Source organism: Artemia sp. Qi Xiang Cuo, chromosome 9 (genome assembly GCF_049724085.1).
Source record: "Artemia sp. Qi Xiang Cuo chromosome 9, ASM4972408v1, whole genome shotgun sequence".
Classification (NCBI taxonomy): domain Eukaryota; kingdom Metazoa; phylum Arthropoda; class Branchiopoda; order Anostraca; family Artemiidae; genus Artemia; species Artemia sp. Qi Xiang Cuo.
In genome coordinates this window covers 40,846,083-40,873,153 of record NC_142802.1, presented here as the reverse complement: position 1 = coordinate 40,873,153, position 27,071 = coordinate 40,846,083, and the positions used below count along the sequence as shown (strand labels likewise).

At 35.3% G+C, this 27,071-nt stretch overlaps 1 protein-coding gene across 1 annotated transcript in view; it reads left to right on the top strand.

Moving 5' to 3' along the window:
• Positions 1-27,071, top strand: part of cos (kinesin-like protein costa) — a 171,491-nt gene that overhangs the window by 44,570 nt on the left and 99,850 nt on the right. The window contains exons 8-11 of the mRNA XM_089094032.1: positions 8,930-9,126; positions 12,471-12,695; positions 22,658-22,893; positions 24,549-24,782. Of these exons, the coding sequence (XP_088950158.1) occupies positions 8,930-9,126; positions 12,471-12,695; positions 22,658-22,893; positions 24,549-24,782 (892 nt within the window). The remainder of the gene's footprint in view (positions 1-8,929; positions 9,127-12,470; positions 12,696-22,657; positions 22,894-24,548; positions 24,783-27,071) is intronic.

Below are 27,071 nucleotides of genomic sequence, written 5' to 3'. Positions count from 1 at the left end.
CTCTTAAAATATAAATAGTTTTGAATAAAAGGCAAATGACGCATTAGGCTTTAGAATTTTACATTTAAAAGAGCGGGAAGGGGGCAGTAGGTAATCTCCTGCTTGAAGTAATTTTTGTTCGTTTTAAGTTTGAATTGAATGTTCAGTTTCATTTTTACTTGTGTTAAGATTTATTTATTCATCTATATCAGTATTTCTTATCGCTATGTTTGATGTGGTTCTTTATTTTAATTTTCGTTTTGTATTCCATTTATTCTTTAACTTGCCTCTTTGCGTCTTAACTTGGTTGTTTTGAGTTTGAATTATTATTGGACTTTATTTCTGAATGTCTTAAGTTTGATATGGCTCCACTTTTCTTCGGAAAGTTTCTTTCTGGTTTTTAGGACTATTGATTCCTACTTGAATGAGCCGTCTATCTATTTCCTAGGTTCGATATTACAACCCCCTATAGATTCGATATTATACCATAGATATACCATATACAATAGATTCGATAATACCTGGAAAAAAATTAAAATAAATGAACAGAAAATACAAAATTCGGGCAAAAAATACAAAATTCCGCATTTTTGTAGATAGGAGCTTGAAATCTTTATAGCAGGGTTCTCGGATATGGTGTGATTTTCGTTAAGGTCGCTTGACGTTTTTGGGGTGTTTCCCCCTTTTTTAGGCTCAGGCTCATAGCTTTTGATGGGTGACATTAAACTTAATGAAGTTTATATATTTGGAATCAGCATAAAAAGCCAATTCCTTTGATGTATCAGTTGCTGTCAAAACCTTTTTTTAGTTTCGGTTGCTATTGGGTCGAGTTGTTCCTTACTTGTAGTTCGTTACCATGGAATGTCTGATCATAGTAATACTTTTTTGTTCGTATATTTGATTCATTATATGACTTTATTTCTACTCGTTTTGGGTTTTAGTATTTCTCGTTTAGTTTTTCTGAAAACTTTTCCTTTCGTAAAAGCTTTAATTTCTTATTAGTGTTGAGAAGGATGGTCACGGGCATGTTTATTTGTTTTTGTTTTTTTTTATTCCAAGGGAACTCGTTCCAAATCAGTTACTCAAAGACGATGTTTACGGTGAAGTACTCACTGGCTAAATTTACAAATTCTCTTTAAACTATATTGCCACCTAATTTGAACTTACTCAAAGAATATGGTATCGGTTAGCCACCTACTGGCTATTTTTACTGGCTAAACTTACAAATTTTCTTTGAGCAATATCGCCATATAACTTCTGAATTACAAGAAGAATATGCTATCAGTGAGCCACCTACCCTCTAAAACAATGAAAAACGTTTCGTACACAAGCACTTACAAAAACTAAGTGTTCTGGCGGAAGCTATTATGCAGATAGGATAGTGTCGGTAAAAAGGTGAGCAAAAGAGGTTAAATAATTAAGTTTTCAGATCCTTTATGTAAATTAAATAAAAAAACAAAACAAGTTTTTTAAACTGAAAGTAAGGAGCGACATCAAAACTTAAAACGAACAGAAATTATTCCGTATATGAAAGGGGCTGTCCCCTCCTCAATGCCTCGCTCTTTACGCTAAAGTTTTTTATTGTTTTAAAAAATAAAGTTGTGAGACAGAGTCAAACTTTAGCGTAAAGAGCGAGGCGTTGAGGAGGGGACAGCCCGTTTCATATACGGAATAATTTCTGTTCGTTTCAAGTTTTAATGTCGCTCCCTACTTTCAGTTTAAAAAACTTGTTTTTTTTATTTAATTTCTGATCGTTTTTTAGTTAATGCAGCTTTTTTTTGGCTCACCGTCATTGAATAAGTAAACAAAATTTGCATAAAAATTTTACTTTCCTTTTGCTAAATGGCTGTCTCTAAATTTGGTTCTGACGTAATTTACAAACTAACTTACGTAACGAACTTCTATATTCGGATATTTTTCTTCTGGAAAAAAATACAAAGTTGCAGATTTTTGCAGATATGAGCTTGAAACCTATGTAATAGGGTTTTCTGATACGCTGAATCTGACGGTGTGATTTTCATTAAGTTTCTTTCACTTGTAGGGGATGTTTCCCCCCTCTTTAAAAATCAGGTAAATTTTCTCAGGCTCATAGCCTTTGATGAGTAATACTAAACTTAATAAAATTTATATATTTAGAATCAGCATTATAAGCCCATTCTTTTGATACATTTATTGACATCAAAATTCCGTTTTAAAAGTTTCAATTACTATTGCGCCGTTTCGCTAGTTTTTTTTTATTGTTTTTTTTTATTACGTATATGTTATTACGTATATAATGGGGTTCTTCCCTTATTCAATATCACGCTCTTTACGTTAAAAGTTAAGAATTTTTTAAATTCACAAAACCCTGAATCAAAAAGGACATTTAATTATAATATATAGCTATTTTGAAAGCACTAAAAAAAAACTGTAGCGTAAAGAGCGAGGTATTGACTTGTGGGAGAACCCCTTCATATACGTTATAAGTTCTGTTCATTTTAAGTTCTAATGTTGCTTTTTACTTTCAGTTGAAAAAACTTTTTTTTTTTAATTTAATTTCTGATCGATTTTTAAATAATGCTTGGAAATCCGGCGCCCCCTTCATAGAAATGTCCCTTACCCCAAAGAAACATCCTCCACGGAAAGATTCTCCTTAGTAACCCCCTCCTCCAGCCCCCCACCATAAAAAAATCCTTCCTGAAAATGTCTGTATACTTCCCAAAAACCAATACAGTATGTAAGCAATGGGCAAAGTTAATAACTTGCAGCCCTTTCCCTGGGATCTGTGGGGGATTAAGTCATCCTAAAAGACATATTTTTTGATTTTCGACTATGCTGAACAAAATGACTCAAAATTTTAATTGGGTGACTTTGGGAAAAAATGGGCGTGGGAGGGGGCCTAGTTGCCCTCCATTTTTTTGGTCACTTAAAAAGGGCACTAGAACTTTTAATTTCCGTTCTAATGAGCCCTGCTACGATATTCTAGCACCACTGGGTCAATACGATTACCCCTGGAAAAAAAAATAAAAATAAAAAATAAACACGCATCCGTGATCTTTCTTCTGGCAAAAAATGGAAAATTCCACATTCTTGTAGATAGGAGCTTGAAACCTCTGCAGTAGGGTTTTCTGATACGCTGAATATGATGGTGTGATTTTCATTAAGGTTCTATAACTTTTATGGGGTCTTTCCCCTTTTTTCGAAAATCATCCAAATTTTCTCAGGCGCGTAACTTTTGATAGGTACGATTAAACTTGATGAAACTTATATATTTGAAATCAGAATTAAAATCTGATTCTTTTGATGTATCTATTGGTATCAAAATTCCGTTTTTTAGAGTTTTGGTTACCATTGAGCCGGGTCGATCCTTACTTACAGTTCGTTACCACGAACTGTTTGACAACGTGCAAGTTGTATAATTTCATTCCCTTGCCCGGGGGCTATGGAAGACCTGACAGCCCCAGGGGCATAGTTATTGGAGCTTTTGACTGTTTTGAACAAAAGGTTTTGTTCAAAATGTTGCTCAGTGTTTAAGGTGGGGGACTCCAAATAGGGCAGGTGGAGAGGGATTGGCTGCCCTCTGATAACTTTCAAACATCCTTCTGAACATGCCCTTAAAGTTTCTACTTAATACACTCAGTCATCCCTGATATATGGATGGGACGCCCTTTTGAAAACCAGTATGCACATAGTTTTTCGATTTTGATTATAGCTGAGGGCTGTCCCGCTTTACCGTAACAGAACAAGATGGCCAGTGAGAATGTGGCTCAACGCTATATAGAGTAATAAGAGGAGGGACATTCGATCTTTATTTTTAATCCTATCTGGCAGACAATATACTCATCAGCAACTGCGCTTTACAACACATGTTTTTGACTACATTTTGTCAATGGTGAAACGATTTAATGTGGATTTTCATAGTGAAGATGTAGGATTTCATTTACTTCTTAGTAGGGTGGAAAGCTGTTTGAAGGAAATTATGCCAGATTTCATCAAAGCAGATACTTCGGCTCGCACCAGCCCATTTTTTAAAGACATTGCGAGATCTAACACCCTGAAAAATTTCAAAGACATGTCTTTCGGAGCAAAATTTGAAGCTAATGACAGTAAGTTTGGTGGAAATTTTGATCTCAAAATATTGGATAGTTTGCCAAGAAATGTGCCAAGTTCTACCAAAAGCTATGTTTGCAAATTAAATTGTGAATCAATGCCAGTATCCTCGTTTAATCAGCTCAAACGTGTCAATCAGACGATTGCTATTTCTGGTACGATTCCCTGTATTATTTCGGTGTACAGTAGATTTTCAGCAACCTTAGATTTTGATGGGGAATTTCCAAGCACCCAGTGGAGAAGGGTTCCACTTGTGGATGATGAAATCATCAAAAACACCAATCTACAGCCTGTGCAGTTTTGGTCGTTTTTAGGTATTCGTAAGGATGGCGATAGAAGTTGTTGTTTCAGACCCTCTCTAAATTCATGGCATTACTGTTGTTCCTTCCAGGACAATATTGTCCCGCTTCAGTGCTCTGCGGACAGACAATTTTATATCTTCAATCTCATTAAGGGTTCTTTAAGAAACAAAGTATAAATAATAGTTCAATAGGGTAAATCCTTTTGTTAAATAGTGAACCACAACAAATAATATCTAGATATTTTGTTCATACATACAGTGTTCGTTATCAGCAGCGTCATTAGCGTCTTTTGCTGATGACGGTTACTGTATATGTGACCGAAATATCCAGAGATTATTGTGTTGTGGTTTACTGTCTAATAAAAGGGTTTTTCCTATTGAACTGTTATTTATACATCACGGAAAGGTAGTATGGTCTTCGAAAATGCCTGCGTTATATTTAAGAAACAAGTTGGATCCCAGCACCCTTTCTTTTCTCATGCATGTGCATTGTTTTGTGACAGATCCATTGTGGGACATACCTGATGCACTTTTATTCGAGGCAGTATTGAATGAAGGCATAATGTTTTGTTGTCAGCTCAAAAGTCATAGTTTACCATTTTTCTCAAGAAGACATAATAAAGCAATAGACAAAAGTCACGGCCTATTCCATGACCCCATTAAATTGTACTAATCTTCCTCCATGAAAGGAAATTACCTTGCCTCTATGCCAATCCTCATTATCACTACATAAAATGGTGCAGTAAGCATTTTATTGTGATGATACCCTTGGTAACCATCAAGAATGAGTACCAAAGTCGATTCTGTATGGACCTTCTGTTAAGGATTTTACCTGGCGCAGGATTAACAATGGATTATAGTCAATTTTTAAAAAACAGGCATTTCTGTTGTTATCCATGAACAGCCAGTTTAATTTTTACTTGCCTTTCTTATAAGCCAGCTTTACTTTCCATTGTGTTTTTTTCTGATTGGTAATTTCTATCGCTTAAGACATTACAAAAATCTGCCTTTTTTAGGCATAAGCTTTAACACCTTTTTTGGCATTATGTTTTATGAAATTGGCATTATGAATCATCTATTGGTTAGCAATAGATACTAAATGAAAGGACAACTAGGATGCAATTTAAGTAGAAGTACCTCAAAGAACCCAATAATTGGAAATTTCTTGAACACAATGAATTGAGAATTTTATTGTTTTTAAAGTGTTTAGGTTTATAATAGTGAATAATCTTGTTCCAAAATTCTTTTTTGAACTTGGCACGATAACAACAAAATATACGAGGTGTGGTAGAAAAGTAATGATGCTCATTTTTTTTTCTTAACAAAGCTTTTATTAAATTAAAACATCAATGTTATCCCCTTCAAAGTAGTTCCTTTGGTCAACTACACACCGATGGAGACGTTGTTCCTACTCTTCGAAGCAGCGCTGAAAGTCTTCAACCGTTATAATCATGAGAATGTCTGTTACAGCTTTTCGGATGGTTTTTAAAGTCCTAAAAAGACGACCAATCATTGGGGTCACTTTGAAAGGGCACTAGAACCTTAATTTCTGTTCGAATGAGCTGTCTCTTGATATTATAGAACCATTGGTTTGATACAATCACAACAAACAAAAAGTACAACAAATAAATACTCATCCATGATCTTTCTTCTGGCAAAAAAAACTGATTCCTTGACTTTTTGGGGCTATTTCCCCCATTTTTCAAAGAGCAGGCAAATGTTCTCAGGCTCGTAGCTTTTGTTAGGAAACACTAAACTTAATGAATCTTGTATATTTAGAATCAGCATAAAAAGCCAATTCTTTTGATGTATCTATTGATATCAAAATTCTGTTTTTTTAAGTTTTGGTTATTATTGGGATATTCCTGACGCACAACTTCACGAACTGAGTCATGGATGGTCCTGATAACCGTCCTGTCTCATGGACAATAGCGCAAGGTTACCAGATCGCTTCAGTATTGCCAGTCTTATTACTTTTCTGCCGCACCTCGTAATACAGTTAGATTCTCTATTAAGCATCATTATGTTTACTTGTTATTTATTCTTGATAGAATTGCATCAGGTGGGAAATAAGAAGCACCAGGAACCGTTGCTATATTAACGCATCAATCGATTATTTTGTCACTAGATAGTTAATTGGTACGAGGAAAAAATAGAAACAGACAAATCAGAAAATTTTGAAAAATAAAAAAAGAATATGGAATATTTTTTTCTAATAACAAAATTCCAATGCAATAAGTTGAACAAGAAGACAGAACTTTGACTGTCTTGTTCATTTTTGGCTTTGGCCCTCTCACTAAACTCGGATCATTCTAATTACACATGTGCCATACGTATGCATATACGATTACGGTATGTGTTTTATAGCCTTTATTTACTTATGGCCTCAGCATTATACTGTGGAATTTTTCAAGGACTTATTTTTTAACATTGATCTTTGTCAGTGGTGTGCACTGGGGTGGGGGAACTTGTCTTAGTCTTGTTTTTTGCAAGGGGCATTTTGCAAGGGGCAAGGGACAAATACTAAAAAGGGGCATTGCTCAATAAAACACCCCCCTTCCAATAAAGTAATTTTCAAAATCTAGAGAGGCCGACACCCCCCCCCCCCTCATCACGCAAATTACCCAATATCCTGTGTGATTCTAATTAACAAAAAAATATGGCTAATTTATTTAAATTACTTTATTTTGTTATGAAGGCACTTCAATCGTTATTATTATTGAAAAGCGATCTTTTCCGTTATATTGTATACAGGAACTAGTAGAGAACGAACTACGTCGTCATTGCTGTTACCCAAGACATCCTTTAAAGTATATTTAATACAGCCTCGTAGATCTCTGAACTTTTTCTGGGTATAGTACTAACGTCACTGCAACTGATGTCATCATATAGTTTTACTGTAACGTTGTTTGTGGTTGTAACCTACGATTATGACGTCACCATCTTGTATACGAAAATGCATTTTTTTTTTACTAAATTTTTTTTTTAAATATTGTGTTTTTTATTTACAAAAGGCACTAGCTATGGAAATTTAGTTTAAAGTAAGCCCTTTAACAGCTCATTATGATTTGCCAGTGCCCGGTAGCAGTAGACGAAAAAAAACAAAAAAAAACACATGAGCGCTACCCATACAAAAAAAGAGTTTTTCTTGTTGTTCAGGTCAGGGGAATGTAAGTGCCCTGTGTAGGTATTTCTGCCAAGACGATCTCAATAGTGTACTTTTTGTTTCGATCCAACTCCATTTTTAGACGGTTTCAGGCCATTTTTCGGAATTCTCTTAAATATGATTTCAAAATAACATTTTACTATTAAGAATAATTTTGATAATAGTTCCCATTCCTGAATCCCCTAGAAATAGCTCACTTGTCTGTTCACTTATCTTCTCTCCCTTGTCTGTTTTTTTTTAAACGTATTTTTTATTTTTGGGGCCGTAATTCGTCCTTTACTAGATTACAGCTACTGCTGCAACCACGATCACCTGATATAGTAAATTTGCATAAATTTGGATGTTTCAAAGCAATGCGATTTTTGTATTCGAGTTAATTATGGATTTTTGGCTATTATTTGCTAGTATTATTTCAATAATATTTTTTGTAACCCATTGTTATTGCTGGCGAACTTTTTAACCTTTCAGTAAGAATTTCTTTCGTAGTTTTGGGAGTCTATTAATGGACTAAAAACTATATCAGATTGAGGAAGAGGTGAAACAGCTGTTTTCGCTTAGCTCCTAAAATGAGACGGCTCTTGTGAGGAAAGTATTTCTAAGACTAGGACTAAATATAAGAATTTGTCACCAAACGGACCAAAATCTTCACTGCAATTGTGTATAATGAAGAAAACCAAGAGATGGCTAAAAACAGAAATGGAGAGAATCGTCAGCCAGTGACGTAAAACAAGACGATATACATTCAAAACACAGTTCCTCGTGATGTAGGGCTCGAATCCAAAGGATCTGGAATTTTCACCGAAAATGAGTTTGTACGCTTCGAAGAGTCATTTAGATTGGTTGTTGACTAAAGGAACCATTTGGAGAGGCGCCTTTACTTCATAAAAGGTGAAAAAAGGGTTAGTCCAATCAGCTAAAAAAATACCTCATATAATCTATTTACTATACACCAAAACGGTTTGACATTATTCAAACACAAATTAAAAACCTGATAAACAGCACGAGGTAAAAAGGATCTTCTTTGTTCATTTGTAATATCAAGTTGGGTTTTCTGTATTTTTTCCAATTAAAACTGTGAATATTTTTCCTTTGTGCAATTTTACCGAAGGAAAAGCTATAACTCTTTTTAAGTTTCTATAAGAAAATATGCATTTTGAAAAAAAAAAGTTTCGCTGTTTTTATTCTTGGCAATGTGATGATAACATATTTGATTTTCAATTTTCCTTGGATTGTGTAATTTGCAGCACAACAATATGCTGTCTAATCCCTCATTTACGTGCAATCATTTTCTTTGCATTGTTTTCGGTGGAAATTTTCTCATCTCTGAATCGGATATTACTGAAAACACAAAAATTGCAGTTTTCGTTACTTTATTATTTTTTTTTTTTTTTTATAATGCTCTTGGTGGCGATTCGTTAACACTGTTTATATGTTGCCTGTCCCCTCGCTTGGAAAATATTGAAGAGACGTTGGACACTCTTCATATTGGTGTTTGTGCAAGGAACATATCTAACACTGTAATTAATCACACAGTTGTACGGCCAGTGTATGAAGCATATGAAAGTCAGCGTTCTACTCTGATGCATCAAGGGTGAGTTTCGAAAATTTATATGCTCCTTTCAATATTAATAAATAGAATGCAGTCCTAAAGCGAAGAAGCTGCCCTTAGCGATTTATTTACTCCAGTTTACTTTCGATCATAGTAAATTATAATCGAGGGGTTGAATCTCTCTCTCTATCTCTCCCTCCATCTCTTTCTCTCAATCTCTCTTTTTTCGCTCTGATGCTTTCATTAAGTGGCTGCACATCCAGCAAGGGCCGAAGGCCAAGTCCGTTTGAGAGGACCAGAAGCCTGAGCTGTCCGCCTTAACTAGCAGAGGCATTTGGTGTCAGATTTTTGTTTTAGCTAGGGACAAAGGCTTGATCTTGTCATTGGAGAGGTTCGAAAGCCTGAGCGAGTGGAAGAAGGTGACAAAGAGGTGTATTTTACTAGTCTACATGTATAACATGAACTCTATATGTTCGCTTTCTGGTATCTTAACTCCGGGTTGTAATGCGCTTATAAGGACCAAAATTGACTAGATTTAGAATAATGTTTGGGCCATGGGATGTGAATAGGCGATAAAAATGTGGAAAATAAAAACTAAAAAAAAAAAAAAAAAAAAACACAGAAATGTGACTTCATGATAACAAGCGTGGGAAAGCTGAAGGTCAGAGGTAGGTGATGTAGAGGAAGGGGATAGCAGCATAAAGCGATACAAACACCCCTGGGGGAAAAATGATGTGACATTTGCTCTTGAAATGTATATAAATGTGACGTCTATCACATAAATTTCTTCCCAAAATGAAGCTTTTAAACGAATTTTCTCAAACTCGTGACCTGTCTAGAACGTTTTTTTTCAGGCCAGAAATTATCAGGGTACCGAATTTAAAAAAGAGCCATTTTCAGGAAAAAACTTATAGATATACATACACGGTTGCTTGTTTAAAGAGAGTAGATAATTAAAAAAAGTTTTTCAACTGAAAGTAAGGAGCAACATCAAAACTTAAAACAGATAGAAATTATTAGGTATATTAGGGGGGAGTGCCCCTCCCCATAATACCTCACTCTTTACGCTAATTTTTTTTATAGAACTTTTGAAAAGGCTTATTATTCTAATTAAACGGCCCTTGTGTTTCAGGAGTCGCTCTTATAGAATTGGGGCAAAAAGACAAACTTTAGCGTAAAGAGCGAGGTATTAGCAAGAGGGCAACCTAACCTCACATGCATAGTCACATGCATATCTGTTCGCTTTAAGTTTTGATGTTGCTCCTTTCTTTCAATTAAAAAAACTAGTTTTTTGTATTTAATTTCTTATAGTTTTCAAATAATGCTGATAAATCTGGCTGTCCCTCCATGGGCCCCCCCTCCCCGACGGAAAATCCCTCCATGGCAAATAATTCCCCCGTAAAATACTCCCTAACCCTCCTTGCCAGGAAAATTACCCCCAGACAATTCCATTCTATCCGAAAATTCCCCCAAGGAAAAAATTTTGCCGACGATCCCAGACGATAAATTTTTCTTAATGCATTTTCATTTGAAAAATACTTTAATTTTTGTTTTGTTTTTAAAATCGTACCAGAAATCCACTCCTCGGTGGAGAAGTTTTAGCGCAAATACCCCCACCCCTCGTAGACAGTTCCTCCCGCAGAGAATTCACTTTGGAGAATTTATCTTGCAAAAACTCGCTCACGGAGAATTTATCCCGTGGAAAATCCCCCTCCTGCTAAGGAAAGAAACTAGGCAATTTCAACCTGGTAAAAATTTTTCCCCGGATAATTCCCCTTAACATTTCCATAAGCAAGATTGAATCGGCAAAGAGAAAGAATCGGCAAAGAGAAGACATATAAAAAGAATTTTGTATATGAATTTGGGCAAGTTCCCCAACTGTAAAATTTCTCTTGGAAAGTTGATCCCCCGGAAACTTCCCTCCCTACGAAAAATTTCAATCCGTGGAAGATCCTCCTGCAGAAATTCCCCCCCCCCCCCCAAACAAAAAAATAATTCCGTATATTTTCCAATAACAAATACTATGCTTACGGCCTTTTGCAATGAGAAAATTTTATAACTTACATACTCTTCCACAGGAGCTATGGTGAGTCACGTTATCCCCAAAGGAATAATTAATGTACTTTTGAACTTTGCTGAACAAAATGCCTCTTTCAAAATTTTGATCGGACGACTTTGAGGAAAAAGGGGGATGGAAGAGGGCTAGTTGCCCTCCAATCTTTTTGGTTCCTTAAAAATGGCAATAGAACTTTCAATTACCGCTCCAATGAGCCCCTTCTCGATATTTTAGGACTGTTGGTCCGATGCGATTACCCCTGAAAAAAAAAGCAAACAAAAAAACAAATGAACACGCATCCGTGATTTTTCTTCTGGCAAAAAATACAAAATTCTATATTTTTGCAAATGAGAACTTGAAACTTCTACTATATGGTTCTCAGATCTGATGGTGTGATTTTAATTCCTTGACTTTTAATTCCTTGATATATATATATGTATATATATATATATATATATATATATATATATATATATATATATATATATATATAATATATATATATATATATATATATATATATATATATATATATATATATATATATATATATATATATATATATATATATATATATATATATATCCGTTGATTTTGAATTGAATTTATCAAGTATTTTGGGCAATAGGTTGCATCAAGACTGGGCTGGGTAATTTTAGACAGAGAAAAGCCAAGACAGATAGTCCAAGTAATTGAGAGGCAAATGTTTAAATGGCTGGGGCACGGGTAAATGGCAGGAGTATGAATGATTCTCTTATTGGACACATACTTAACCTAACCTAACCTAACCTTTTTTGGCGACCTATGCGGGTCATTTTGAATTGTTGATTTTGAATTGAATTTATCAAGTATTTTGGGCAATAGGTTGCATCAAGACTGGGCTGGGTAATTGTAGACAGAGAAAAGCCAAGACAGATAGTCCAAGTAATTGCGGGGAAAGAAGAATTTATCAAGTATTTTGGGCAATAGGTTGCATCAAGACTGGGCTGGGGAATTGTAGACAGAGAAAAGCCAAGACAGATAGTCAAAGTAATTGAGAGGCAAATGTTTAAATGGCTGGGGCACGGGTAAATGGCAGGAGTATGAATGACTCTCTTATTGGACACATACTTGTCAGGTTAGTTTTTGGAAAGGCATGCCTCCCTAGAGTCTTAGGCATGCTGATCAAGAATTTAAAAAAGAGGCATATATATATATATGTATGTATATATATATATATATATATATATATATATATATATATATATATATATATATATATATATATATATATATATATATATATATATATATATATATATATATATTATAACTACTGCTATTTTGGTAGGTTTCGGCCTGTAAACCCTTACCTGAACTCTGATCGTTTCTTCATTCCCATTACTCCAGTGCCCGAAGAATCTCTTACATACTCTGTGATTTCAAACGAGTATCGCCAGTCAATTCGAGCAGAGGAAGAGGAAAGAGTGACAGCTCCTCAAAATGGCTGTCAGCTTAACTTTGGAAACAAACTGGAAGTCAACCAGGGAAGTTCATTACAGGATCAGCTATTCAAGTAATTTTTTCTACTTCTTCTGTATAGCCATACATTTTCGTAGAATGGGATAATTTGCCCCTCCCTCTTCCTCGATATCAGGAGGGGATAAATGGGGTATAATTGGGGGAGGGGGGGTTGATAGGGTTAACCACCATGACCCCTGAAAAAGTAAAAAAAAGTATTGCAATGTGCATTTTTACATGGGTGCTTTCATGTAAGCTCAACCAGGCCATGACACCCGTTGTGCACGTTGTGCACTTAAGATTTAATGTTTAATGATTTAATGTTATACATTTAAAATCAGGACTCCTTTCTTTAAATATCCTTTCACCCATCCCCCCCCCCCCCCCAAAAAAAAAACAACAACAAAACGACAACAAACAAACAAAAACAAACAAAAAACAAAAAGTACCTTATTTTAATATTTCGAAATGGTGCCATTAATGCGAAACATTAGGTCTAAATATTTGAGTATTGCAGAAAAGTTGGACTTCACTGTAAAGAACCTCAAATTAAAGAAACTTAAAAGAAACTTAACTCGATAAAAGGCACAATTTTTTTTATCAAACAGCTTCGAAAATGAAAAGAATTATTTATTCGCATTTGCTTTAAATGATAAAGTTTTTTCTTCAAATATTTTGAAAGGTAGTCGAAAATGAAAAATCGGTTGAAAACTTTTTTTTTCATATTTAAATTTGCATACATGGAACGGCCATGAGAATCATAGTCATTTCAGAGTCATAGTCTATCATAATCATAGGCTTTTTTGGGGGTTTCGGTTACTTTTGACCCGTTAATTACAATTGGTGACCACTAACTGTGTTGAAAACAATAACTAGTAAATTGTTGTTTTAGTATCTTAAGCTTTCGAGGAAATAACTGTTTTATCTCAACTCTGCTAGCAGCCTATTTATTCTTTGAACGTATGATATTAGTTAGGCTCGAAAATCATTTTAATTCAAGTTAATCCTTTTGTTTCACGTTTTTCCTCTTTCTTTCTTTGCTAGTTTTATGTATTTTTGATTTTAGTCATGAAATAAATTATAGAATGTAAATATATATAAATAAATTTAAAGATGGAATGTTTAAGTGCTCTTGTACTATAAGCCTCCCTGGGAACTAAATTTTATTCATACCTAAGTGGGGGGATAAATCCAACGAAACTATGGTGTACGAGGTTATCAAAATCTATCTGTATTGTTTCAAAAGGTAATTTTCTTGCCGTAGGCCAACTTTCTAATTTCACTGCTTAGAGGGAGCAAAGGGAAAGCTCCAGTTTCTTTGGTGTTGGGTAACCGTCGCACATTTTGAGGACCTTTTGATTTTACTCCAACATCGATTTGAAACTGGTGCTACCTGCTGAAACAAAACTTGGCTACATAACTTCAGATTATCCCTCTCCAACACAGAATATAAAACCCCATCACAACTCATACGCTCTAATCTCTGGCTTAATTATTAGCGAAAAGCAATCCTTTTTGGCTTTAAGCGAAAATTTTACGCAGCTTTCCAACATGTATTGTCATATTCATCAATCCAGTCTTAGGGTCAACACATTCTGTAAATCTACGGACGTCAGACCCTTACCACTTTCCAGCAATAAGCTAAACCAAAATGCTTCTCAACAAGATTCATGGAGTTTATTACATTATATTAATTTTCTATTTATAATAATAATAAATTATATTTCCATAGTTTAAAATTTACCACAGTTAGAAATACCAATGAGTTGCCTTATAAACAAGTCTGTCATTTTTGTACTGTTTTAGTGGATTTTTTGTTTATAATAATTTTTTTAAAGGAATTTTTGGTTGCGAAAATTAAATGAATCATAGGTAGCGCAATAGCGCTGCCTAAGTAAAGGACGATGTTGGCACAATGTATTGTTTTTTTTTTTTTCTTGGTCTTAGACCAGGGCACTTAGTGTCGAAGAAGTTGTCGTAGAAACTACGAAAATGACTCATTTAATTGGAAATTGGAGTGGCTAGTGCCACTCCAATAATAGTCGAAACCTTTTTAATAGCCGAAACTGATTGGAGGGCATCTAATCCCCCCCCCGACCATCATTCCCCCAAACACATCCCATCAAAATTTTGAGATAGCCATTTTGTTCAGCATAGTTGATTTCCAGATAGAAAATATGTTTTTGAGGAGCTTACTCCCACAAAGGCCTCAAGGCAAAGGCTGTAATTTGTACCCTGGGGACATATAAGAACGATGTCGGCACAATGTATTATTTACTATTTTCTTAATTTAGACCAGGGCACTTCGTATCGAAAAAGTTGTCGTAGAAACTTCGAAAAGGGCTCACTCAATTGGAAATTGGAGTGGCTTGTGCGCTTTTCAATAGTCGAAAGTGATTGGAAGGCAACTAACACCCCTTCCACGCCCACCATTTCCCGAAACACTTCCAATCAAAATGTTCAGTTAGCCACTTTCTTCATCGTAGTTGATTTTCATAAAGAAAATATTTTTTCGAGAAGGACACTCCCCCACAACCCTCTAGGCAAGGGTTTTAAGTTATGCCCTGGGGGGCATATAAGAACGATGTTGGCACAATGTATTATTTTTTTTTCTTTACACCAGGGCACTTCGTATCGTCAAGTTTCGTTCAAGTTTCTTTGTCGTAGAAACTTTGCCCCAAACACATCCAATCCAAACTTTTAGGTAGCAATTTTGTTCAGCGTAGTTGATTTTCAGATAGAAATACGTTTTTGAGGAGGACACTCCCCCACAGCCCTCAGGGCAAGGGTTGTAAGCTATGCCCTGGGGGCATGCAAGATTTTTATAGAAAGCGTTGTCGTAGAAACTTCAACAAAGGCTTATTCGATTGGAAATTCAAATGACTAGTGCTCTATGCAATCGCCGAAAGTGTCTTGAGGGCATGTAATCCCCCTTTCACGCCCACCTTTTCCCCAGATATATCCAATCAAAATTTTAAGATACCCATTTTGTTCAACTTAGTTGAAAACTCTGAAAACTAGGTCTTTGAGGATGACAACCCCCCCCCCACAGCCCTCAGGACACGGGTTGCAAGTTATGCCCTGGGGCCATATAAGGTTCCTATAGAATGTATTGTCGTAGAAACTTCAAAAATGGCTCATTCGATTGGAAATTGAATTGACTAGTGCCCTTTTTAATAGTCTAAAGTTATTGGACGTCAACTAACACCCATTCGACACCCATCGTTTCCCCAAAAACATCAAATCAAAATTATGAGATAAGCAATTTTTCGACGCAGTTTAAAGGTCGGGAAAATATATCTTTTGATTAGAACACTCCCTCCACAGTCTTCAGGGCAAGGGTTATAAGTTATTCCCTGGGGGCATATAAGTTTTTATTGAAGTCTTTGTCGTAGAAACTTGGCTCATTCGATTGGAAAAAGGGCTCATTCGATTGGAAATTCAAAGGGCTGGTGCCCTTTTTAATAGTCTCAAAAATGATTTGGGGGGAACTAACCCCCCTCTCACGCCCACCATTTCCCCAAACACATCAAAGCAAAATTTTAAGATAGCTAATTTATTCAATGTAGTTGAGACTTTTGGAAACTATGTCTTCAAGGATGACAACCCCCTACAGCCCTCAGGGCAAGAATAATAAGTTATGCCTTAGGGGCATCTAAGGTTTTAGTAAAAAACGATGTTGTAGAAACTTCATAAAGGGCTCATTCGAATGGAAAAGTGAAAGGGCTAGTGCCCTTTTAATAGTCGAAAGTGATTGAAGGGCAACTAACTCCCCTCTCACGTCCACCATTTCTCCAAAAACATCCAATGAAAATTTTTAAATATCCATTTTGTTCAACGTAGGCGACAATTCTGGAAATTGGGTCTTATATGATGATAGACCAATCAGAGCCCTCAATGCAAGGGTTTTTAGTTATGCCCTGGGGGCATATAAGGTTTATATAGAAAGTTGTTGTAGAAATTGCAAAAGGGGCTCATTTGATTGGAATTTAAAATTGCCCTTTTTAATAGTCGAAAGTGAGTGGAGAGTAATTAACCCCCTCTCACGCCCACCGTTTCTTCAAACACGTTCAATCAAGGTTTAGAGGTAACCATTTTGTTCAACGTAGTTGAAAGTTCTGGAAATTATGTATTTAAGGATGACAAACCCCCCAGAGCCCTCCGTGGACAAAGGCTATAAGTTATGCCCTCGGGACATATTAGGTTCTTATAGATAGAGTTGTCATAAAAACTTCAAAAGGGGCTCATTCAATTGGAAATTGAGAGGGCTAGTGCCCTTTTTAATAGTTGAAAGTGGTTGGAGGATAACTAACCCCCCTCTCACGCCCACCATTCCCCCAAACATCCAATCAAAATTTTCAGATAGACATTTTGTTCAACGTAGAAGAAAGTTGTGGAAATTAGGTTTTGAGGATGACACCCCCCCCACATCCCTTATTGAAAGGGTTGTAAATTATGCCCTGGGGGCATATAAGGTTTTTATTGAAGGCGTTGTCGTAGAAACTTCAAAAGGGCTCATTTGATTGGAAATTGAAAGGGCTAGTATCTTTTTTAATAGTTGAAAGTCATTGGAGAGCGACTAACGCCCCTCTCACGTCCACCATTTTCCTAGACGCATTCAATCAAAATTTTGAAATAGCCATTTTGTTTAACGTAGTTGAAAGTTCTGGAAATTAGGTTTTTGAGGATGAAAGCCACCCTAAAAGCCCTTAAGGTAAGGGTTTTATTTTATGCCCTGGGGGCATATAAGGTGTTTATAGAAAGTGTTGTCGTAGAAACTCAGAAAGGGCTCATATGATTGGAAATCGAAAGGCCTAGTGCCCTTTTTAATAGTCGAAAGTGATTGGAAGGCTTGACATTTTTTTAGTAAAGATCGATGTGGGTATAATGTATTATTTTTTTGTTGTTGTTTAGACCAGGGCACTGTGTATCGAAGGAGCTGTCGTAGGAACTTCGAAAAGGGCTCATTCGATTGAACATGGAAACGGCTGATGCCCTTTTTAATGGTCGAAAGTGATTGGAGGGAAACTAATCCCCCTCCCACGCCCACCCTCCCATCTGCCTTATTGTTTCAAAACTAAATATTACCTGAAGATTAAAGCAAAATACACTTGGTTAATGCCAATTCCCAAAAAGGCATCTTATCAGTATACCAAGAACGACTGAGGGTATTATATTCAAACTTTCGGGGCTACTTCTGCTCTTAAAATTCAACCAAATCAAAATAGCGTAAGTGTATCCAAGCTATCAAAGAAAGTAAACATATTTTTTGGCGAATGGTATCAAGTTTTCCATTTCATGTCAACTAGAGGAGGTATGAAACTAAATTAAACACTACTGTTTGTGTCCAGATTTTTAAAAGGGTGTATATTGTTAAAAATTGCTGAAAAATTTTCTGCAGCCTACAAATAGCAGGCCAAACAATAAATTCTTAAAAAACGAAAAGATTGAAAGTATTATTTTCGTTTTCCCTGAAAAGACTATGTCAATATAAAACGAACAGTAATTAATTAAAAAAGTTTTTTCCACAAAATAAGTTTTTCAAAGAAAAGTAAAGAACTCCATTTAACAAAAAATGAGCAAAATAAAATCAAATAATCTACCAAGCGTGAAACTACCACAATTCAGCATCGATAAATAAATGAAACCCAAAACGAACAGAAATTACAATAAATAACCGAGTCAAACTCAAAACGAGCAGTAATCAACATAAGTTGGGCTCAAAACACCTATGGCTTCCCAAGGTCAGAATATAATTTGCACTTAAATGAAAAAAATTCCAATGTATTTGCATTGTTCGTATATTATACAGATACTGATATGTAACAATCAAAAATGTTAGTATTATTTTATTTATTAAAGCTGTTAAATTAAAATCATTTATATTTTTCTCAGTAAAGTGCAAATTATGTTCTGGCCTTGGGAAGGCATAGGGGTTTTGAGCCCAACTTATGTTAATTTTTGCTTCTTTTGAGTTTGACTCGGTTATTTATTGTAATTTCTGCTCGTTTTGGGTTTCATTTATTTATCTATGCTGATTTGTGGTAGTTTCACGCTTGGTAGATTATTTGATTTTATTTTTGCTCATTTTTTGTTTAATGGAGTTCTTTAGTTTTTTTTGAAATACTTATTTTGTGGAATTTTTTTTTTAATTGATACTAAAAAATATCGATATACTGGCCGTTAGTAATATGGCTTATGAGTAAGTCTTTTATTTTCTGCAGGCTATTTAAAATTTTCTGCTCCTAAAAACAACACCTTATTTTTTTTTCTTGGGTTTTGTATTTTCAGTAGAACGCTAATTTTTTCAAATTTCAAAAAATATAAAGCTAGTTTTATAGATACATCTTGTAATACCCAGATTAAATTAAAACAGCACCCATGGTCTATAAATCAGTAAGAATGAAAAACAAATCTCTGTCTCAACACGTACAGCGTCTGATCCATGTTCAAGCTATGATTTTTCCGACAAATTTGCTCTGTATTTTAGAACCCATAATAGCTGGGGTGTCTCAAAGCACCCAGGCTCGGGGGGGGGGGGAGATCCCCTCATTTAAATGACAAACAATAAACAAAAGCAGAATTTTAAGGTGCAGATTGGGACACGGTTGCCAGGTTTTCGGCAGAACGTATAGCCCAAATTGGCGTAATCACTAGCCCAAAAATAGCGAACGCTATTATACACCTATTATGCCCTATTATAGCGCTGTTATGCGTAAACCGAGAAAGAAATACAATTCGCAAATCAGTGTGTAAATGCGTAACTAAGAAAACCTAAATTTGTATTTGCCTCTTCTTCAAAGTGGACCCTCGCTGGACAATCTTGTTCAAGCTATTAAACAATCTTGTTTAATGTCATCGGTAAGATCTTTTTTATTCGCTAACAATATAAGGGAATCTAGTCGAGAATCGACCAAGGCATTTCTCAGCCAATTCTCAACAAACTTGGGCTTGCTAAATGTTCTTTCGGTAGCAGCAACTGCACCAAGTGCTGTCGCAGCCAGTTTTCTAAGACGATTATGTCCTATTTCCCAAGCTCGATTATCTTCCAAGCTTTTAGATTACCTCCCATCATTTTAGTCAACCTATCAAGCAGGATTCTAAAACGTCTTCTATAGAACTGATTCAGATCTCACCTTGATTCTGAGCTCGGTTGTCAAAACGAGAAGGTCCAAGTCGTCGACGATGATGTCTGGTGAAATCTGCCTCTGGATCGACTTTCATCCTTTTGGCAAACACTGCACCACTGTCAATTAAATCATTCATTTCATCCTCCTATATTCTTTCGAAAAGTTTCTTCATAGCTTCAAGCATCTCGATTGCGTCGATAATATTGATTTCCTCTTCTTCAAGTTTTTCTATTGCAATTCCGGCTTTGTACATAATATTTTTCATAAATATGAGGCAGATGATGAAGTCGAGTTTAGAATCCTTTTGAGACAACCGCTAGCTTATACCTTTGTCTTCGCGTTGGCGTTCTTTGTCTGTTTTATTTCGTCAAGGGCTGAAACTATTGCTTCAAATGAAGTAACTATTGCTTGTATGGTTTCACCCCTTGCAGTCCCTGATAAGTTTCGGTGATTAAGGCTGTCTACGATCAAAGAGATTTTTTCTTTGAAGGTGGCAAAACACTTTGTAGATGAAGAGAAGAACGCGTATATTTCTTCAAGGATGTTGAAAAGCTCGGATATCAAAAGAGATGAATTGCAACTATGCTCTATAACGGTGTTTACTTCTTTTTGCTGGGCTCCATTAAATTGACCGGACATGGCACTTGCGTAGTCATAAGACTGGAAAGTCAGTTTATCCAGAGGAATTCCTCTCCTTGGCAATGTTCCTATTATACTTTCTGCCATACGCTGACCCGTTTTGTCATTAGCCTCGCTGACATGTAATAGTCTCTTTCTAGGTATCCCTTCAGAGCTGATAATGCGGATTACGACCGCAAGTTTATCAGAGTGTGAAGTATTGGGTGTCGTGTCCGCCATCACAGAATAAAATTATGAATCCAAGACTTTGTCGAGGACCTTCTCCCTTATTTCAGCTGAATGCAAGCCAATAAACTCGTTCTGAGAAATTTTTTGTAAATAGGTAACTTTGTAGTGTCTATATTAGATATCATTTAACCAAGCTTCAAGAGCAGGCACATATCTCGCTAGAAGCTGAACAATTTGAACAAAACTGCCGTTTTTTTCTTCCGTTCTCCTAAAGGCAATTCTCTGTCTCGCTAGGGTCCTTGAAATGTCAAAAAAAATTAAAAAAATTTCTGTTTGTCTCTTCATCTTTTGTATGCTCCAAGAGCTTAGTTCGAGTGCTTCTATCAAGTGGGAAATCCACATGACCGCTGTTGTTGACGAAGGGAGAAAAACAGAGCTGCTTTGTGGGACTCGGAAGAGAAATGACGTGCCAGTTTTCCTTTCTTCGCTTTTCCTTTGCTCCTAATCCACCAAAGCTGAGTGTATTCCCAGTTGATCCTTCAATATAAAAAAAGAAACAGTGTCGTTTTCATCCGGGATGGTATGAGGATTATCAGTTCTTAGAATACTGTTTTGAGAAAGATGCTACCTACTGTTTTGCGTGTTTCCTTTTCTCCAGTGGTCCCGGGAGAACCAATCCGAAAATCTAGGGTGGAAGACAGTGACCGGTAATGGCACAAAATGCAGACAAATTGAAGAAATAACAAATGTAAAATAGCAAAAGTAAAATAACAAAACAAAAACAAATATTGGTGCCATCCAAGACCGAAAGTAACATTCAGAGTGTTGTGTTTGATGTGATAAACTGCAGCGACTAGAGTGTCCATATACGTTCTTTGTGTATCGTATTTAAACATTATTTTTAACGCAAGAAGGCCGTATCTTCAATGGGGACGGTACATTGTAAACCAACCCTAATATGAGGTATTGTAAGCCTCTGGTTAAAATTTTTTGACCATGATGATTGAGCGGTGCAATTTTCATTTTGGTCTGCAGCCATTTTTGGGAGGCTTCCTCCTGGTTCCAAAATTTTCGAAATTAGTTTTCGGAATTAGGTTTTATTTTTATGATAAACATAAAGATAATTATTATTCCTGGACCAAGTTTAATGACTTTTGTTTACTTGGCAGTTTTTTTCAAAACCTTTTTTTTTTTTTTTTTTTTTTTTTTTTTTTTTTTTTTTTTTTTTTTTACTTCCTAAAGGTGAGATGTACTGTGACAAGACGTATTGCTTTACTTAAGTTATGTTGTACTATTTATATACCCAGCTTTACGATCACTGCTCTCCGTTCGGGCTTATGTTTTTTTGTAGTTTTAAGTGTATTAAATAACTAAGTTGAAGGGCCTTGGAGGGGGAGTTACCTAGCTAAGGGTTTCAGACCAATGGGGATTTTAGTGGTTTAGATCAAGAGGGAAAACGTTTCAGTGGTTCCAAAACATAAAGTGATTGATTCAAAAAAAAATAAGATAACCATACAAAACAATTATTATTACTGAATTAATTTTCAGTGAAATTTTTTCCACTAGGCAGTTTTTTTTTGTTTTTTTTTTGCAATATCAAGACGAATTCAAGACAGATTTCTACGACGTTCCAAGATCCTGTTAGCGCTGGACCAATAAAAACGAAAAAAAGATACATCTCTCCGTTTCAAGCTCTTTTCTGCTTCCTGAAAAACAGTTTTCGTTATCAAATTTTGCTTTTAAGATAAATATAAATAACAGTTATTTATTCCTATGTCATTTACATTATTTTTTTTCATTTGTGCATTTTATTCAAAGCGTGTTTTCCGGTTTTCCGTTAATAAGGGGGCTATAGAGGAGGAGTATTCAAGAGGGGAAACGTCAAACCTTCAGTTGGGCTTCTCGATATATATATATATATATATATATATATATATATATATATATATATATATATATATATATATATATATATATATATTGATCATTTAAAGATAAAAGATGTTATGTAGACTATTGTTTTTGTACGTGCTTAATAAGTACACGTATGCCTTACCCCATTAAATAATTTCTTTTGAAGACTTCAGTTTGCCGTCAGCCAAATGATGGTTTTAATTAAGAGTGCTCAAGACCTTTTGAATGACTTATCCATGGATGATTTATGTTCTCGAGAATATAGAAATAGAGCTGAAGCCTGGCTATGTTTAAAACAGGAATGCGAAGAATGTTTAGCCCCTGACCTTGGCTATGGAAGTGGTTCTATTGACCGGTTGTCTATATCAGACGAGATTGAAGCGAAATCTCTGGACGTTATAGGTAAGCTTTCAATATTTTCAAGCAACTGATTAGTATTAATGTATCAACTCTGGTGGAGATGCCCGCCACTAAAACAATGGTCAGAAGACCCCCCCCCCAAAGTTATAAAATCACTGCTCAACACTAAATTTGTTTGTGTCTCTGTCCTCCCTTCCGTCAAAAATTGTTCTGATATCCCTATCTCCTCCTAAGCTGTTTTTTATTCTAGTAGTATACAGTAAAATACCTTATGTTTTTAGTTGGGGTAAATGATGAATAAAGATTTCCATTAGAAAGTGTCTAATGAAATCCGAGTGAAAGTGGTAGTTTCGAATAAAAGCTCTGGTGTCCAAGTACTTGTGTGTAAGTTTGTTTATTACACATTTGTAGGGAAGTTATATCTCTTAGTTCTAAGGCAGTGGTCGGCAGTTTCATTTACTTTTCTGTTTTAGCCAATAAACGAATTCATGATGTCTTTCATAATTCATGATGTACACACTAAATGAAATAAACTTGATTACCGATTTTTTTTTCCAATCTAACTCGAACAAACATTTCATGGTTTGAATGGAAAATTTGATTTGAAAATCAGAGTTGATTGCTGTTTCTTTGAAAATAGCAGAATTTCTCACTTAATTTGAGTTTTGCTGAAAAGATTGAAATAAATACACAAAATTTTCAGTTTAGTAAAGTTAACATTAATTTGAAACGTTTATTTGTTTTATTGCTTTGATTTCATACCTTGATATCATTTGGTCAATGCTAAGGAGTCATACAAAAGAGTTGCAAGATGGTTCTTTTGACAAAACACAAACAATAAAGCTGAATTTTATTGTTAGTTTAACCTCATATTGCAACTGTGTATTGAATATTCATCGAATATTCCCTGTGAAAGAACAAGCTGGATATTAACATTTAGCTCTTAATTGTTCATAAGCAAAAAAAAGGAAGACTGAATTGAAAAACTAATTTACTGTTAAATACATAGTCTCAAATATTTGCAGAAAGCCTTTGTAAAACTGAATGTAACTATCGAACATGGAAGGTTTTCGAGAGATATAGGCAACTATTATAAACTAAGGTATATATTTGTCTGATTTAACAACATTTGGAACATAGTGTCCTTTTTAGTAGAAGTTCAAATTTAGGATACTTATTTGCCCTCTGTGTAAAGCTTCTTCAGGAACCATCATTTTATCACGGATTACAGAGGTCGTTTATCATTTAGTACCATGATTGTAGTGTAAAACAATTATAGGCTAACAATTTCTGAATTAATTGGATCTACTGTTATATGAGAGATAGTAATTCAAATCATTTTATCAAGAATTACAGAGGTCGTTTATCATTTAGTACCATGATTGTAGTGTAAAACAGTTACAGGCTAACAATTTCTGAATTAATTGGATCTACTGTTATATGAAAGATAGTAATTCAAATCATTTTATCAAGGATTACAGAGGTCGTTTATCATTTAGTACCATGATTGTAGTGTAAAACAGTTACAGGCTAACAATTTCTGAATTAATTGGATCTACTGTTATATGAGAGATAGTAATTCAAAGAGAAATGTTGACTTGTTTAATTTTTTTTTTATTTATTCTCAATGGCCGCTGCGTAACGTAACTTTTTTAAATTATCAATTAAGTCTTTTAAAGCTATCTCTTTATCTGTAGAAGAGGTATCTGAGCCAACTGGCACACACAGTACTGAGACGACACATTACAGGCAAGATGATGCTGAAGTGAATATCGAGGAAAGGCTAAAAGTGATCCGATCTCAGTTTCGATGGACTACTAACAAACTGCTACGAAATATGGAGGATTCAAAATGTATCCTGCTTGATGTAATTCGAAGAAATCGATTTGGAAGTACAGACAATGAAGGATCAGAACCTTCTGACGATGAAGGTAAGCTTTGGAATCTTTCTTCCTTCTATGAAAGATGTTTCCCAATTTCATACGATGAAGGCGTTCAATGTGAGAGTAATGCTTGGTTGCATAATATTAACTTAATTTTTAAAGTCTCCTCGGTTTACTTAGACTCATCACGTTATATAGGAGTTTTCCCTAAACTTATTCACCCACTTGTTGACATTGGCTCCACTCAGCTATAGAAGGGTTGACAGCCTTACTCTTAGAGTTTGAGCATGATAGGAACTTTAATAACCGGTTTCAAATTCTTCTAAGGGTTACCACTGCCTTTGCTGGCTATAATTTTAAGGTAATTGGCCGCCATCACAGAATAAAATTATGAATCCAAGACTTTGTCGAGGACCTTCTCCCTTATTTCAGCTGAATGCAAGCCAATAAACTCGTTCTGAGAAATTTTTTGTAAATAGGTAACTTTGTAGAGTCTATATTAGATATCATTTAACCAAGCTTCAAGAGCAGGCACATATCTCGCTAGAAGTTGAACAATTTGAACAAAACTGCCGTTTTTTTCTTCCGTTCTCCTAAAGGCAATTCTCTGTCTCGCTAGGGTCCTTGAAATGTCAAAAAAAATTAAAAAATTTTCTGTTTGTCTCTTCATCTTTTGCTTGCTCCAAGAGCTTAGTTCGAGTGCTTCTATCAAGTGGGAAATCCACATGACCGCTGTTGTTGACGAAGGGAGAAAAACAGAGCTGCTTTGTGGGACTCGGAAGAGAAATGACGTGCCAGTTTTCCTTTCTTCGCTTTTCCTTTGCTCCTAATCCACCAAAGCTGAGTGTATTCCCAGTTGATCCTTCAATATAAAAAAAGAAACAGTGTCGTTTTCATCCGGGATGGTATGAGGATTATCAGTTCTTAGAATACTGTTTTGAGAAAGATGCTACCTACTGTTTGTCGTGTTTCCTTTTCTAATTGGATATTCTTTATCTTATGAAGCAATGTTATCTATGAAGAACTGTCGTGTGTTTTGTGAACTACCAACCCACATAGTTGGTAATGAACTAATGGTCCAAACTAGCGGCATGTTAATGTTCTGATTGATCAGATGCTCAGAATGCTCTGCATGAAAAGGGCTATATTATTTCCTAATGTTGGAGCCTTTTAGTCCGATTAATTCTACCGATAAATAAAAATAGTGAGAATAGAAATTTATTTATTCTCTGAAAACCAGATAAGCAAAAACATAGCACGTCTTGTGTGGGGAGGGTTTTCCTTATATCGAAAACGTCTTATTAGATAAAATAACACATTTATTGTTTAATATTGTAACAAAATTCTGGACATTCACAATATACTAAATTAATTTATCATTCGGAAAGATTCATTACACGCAATGCTCTATGTATTTGACCAGCTTTTATCTTATCAAAATAAAAGAGTTAAAGTATAATGAGAAAATAATTGCAATAGATACCCAGTACACTCGCCCCTTCTTAAAATGAGACCTGGTAGTGACAATAATATGTCCTTCTTAATTAACTCAATGTTTCAACAATCACCCCGCGTACATCACTGAATGGCTTGTCAACGGCAAGAACAATTATTCAACACCCTCATGATCTCAATCAGATTACTGGACCAATAAAAAGGGTCTATGTGATTGGATCACACTGTCTCACCCCTTTTTGGAGTTTACTGCTGATCTTAGTGGTATTCTGTGAGTTACCATAGATAAAGTATTTACAGAATTGCTCCAGTATCAATATTCATAGTAAATACTGGCGTTCGTGATGCGCTTCTTTGACCTGCACGACGCGTAGAACTGCTTAGATCTTATCTCTCCCCGTCTGAATGTTTAAACTAGTCGAGTTCGCGTTTGAAAAATCATTGAGATTGTATATCTTTTGTGCGGTCTACGACAAAATAGTCTAACGTGTTTTTTTCTGTCGACAATAGTCCTTAGCTTTGGTTGAAACTTGAGAGAGAGAAAGAAATTTATTATAACAAACACACAACAATTAGAGTTTAACGGTCACCCTAACAAGTGAAAAAGTGGTCCGAGGGGGTGACGAAATATACACAAAAAAAAGAAACTAACAGCCAGTTCACAACACAATTCCTAATCGACACCACAAACCTTATAGCAGAACAATTTCTTCAAATTCATATTCTTTCCATATTCAGAGAGGCCATAATTATTAGTTTATTCTTTTATTTATTTACCCCCATCCCTCCCCTCTCAAAAAAAGGCATAAACTAAAATTCATATTTATTAAAAAGCATTTCTTTAATTACAATCTTAAACGAAGAAATATCACTAATGTTGTT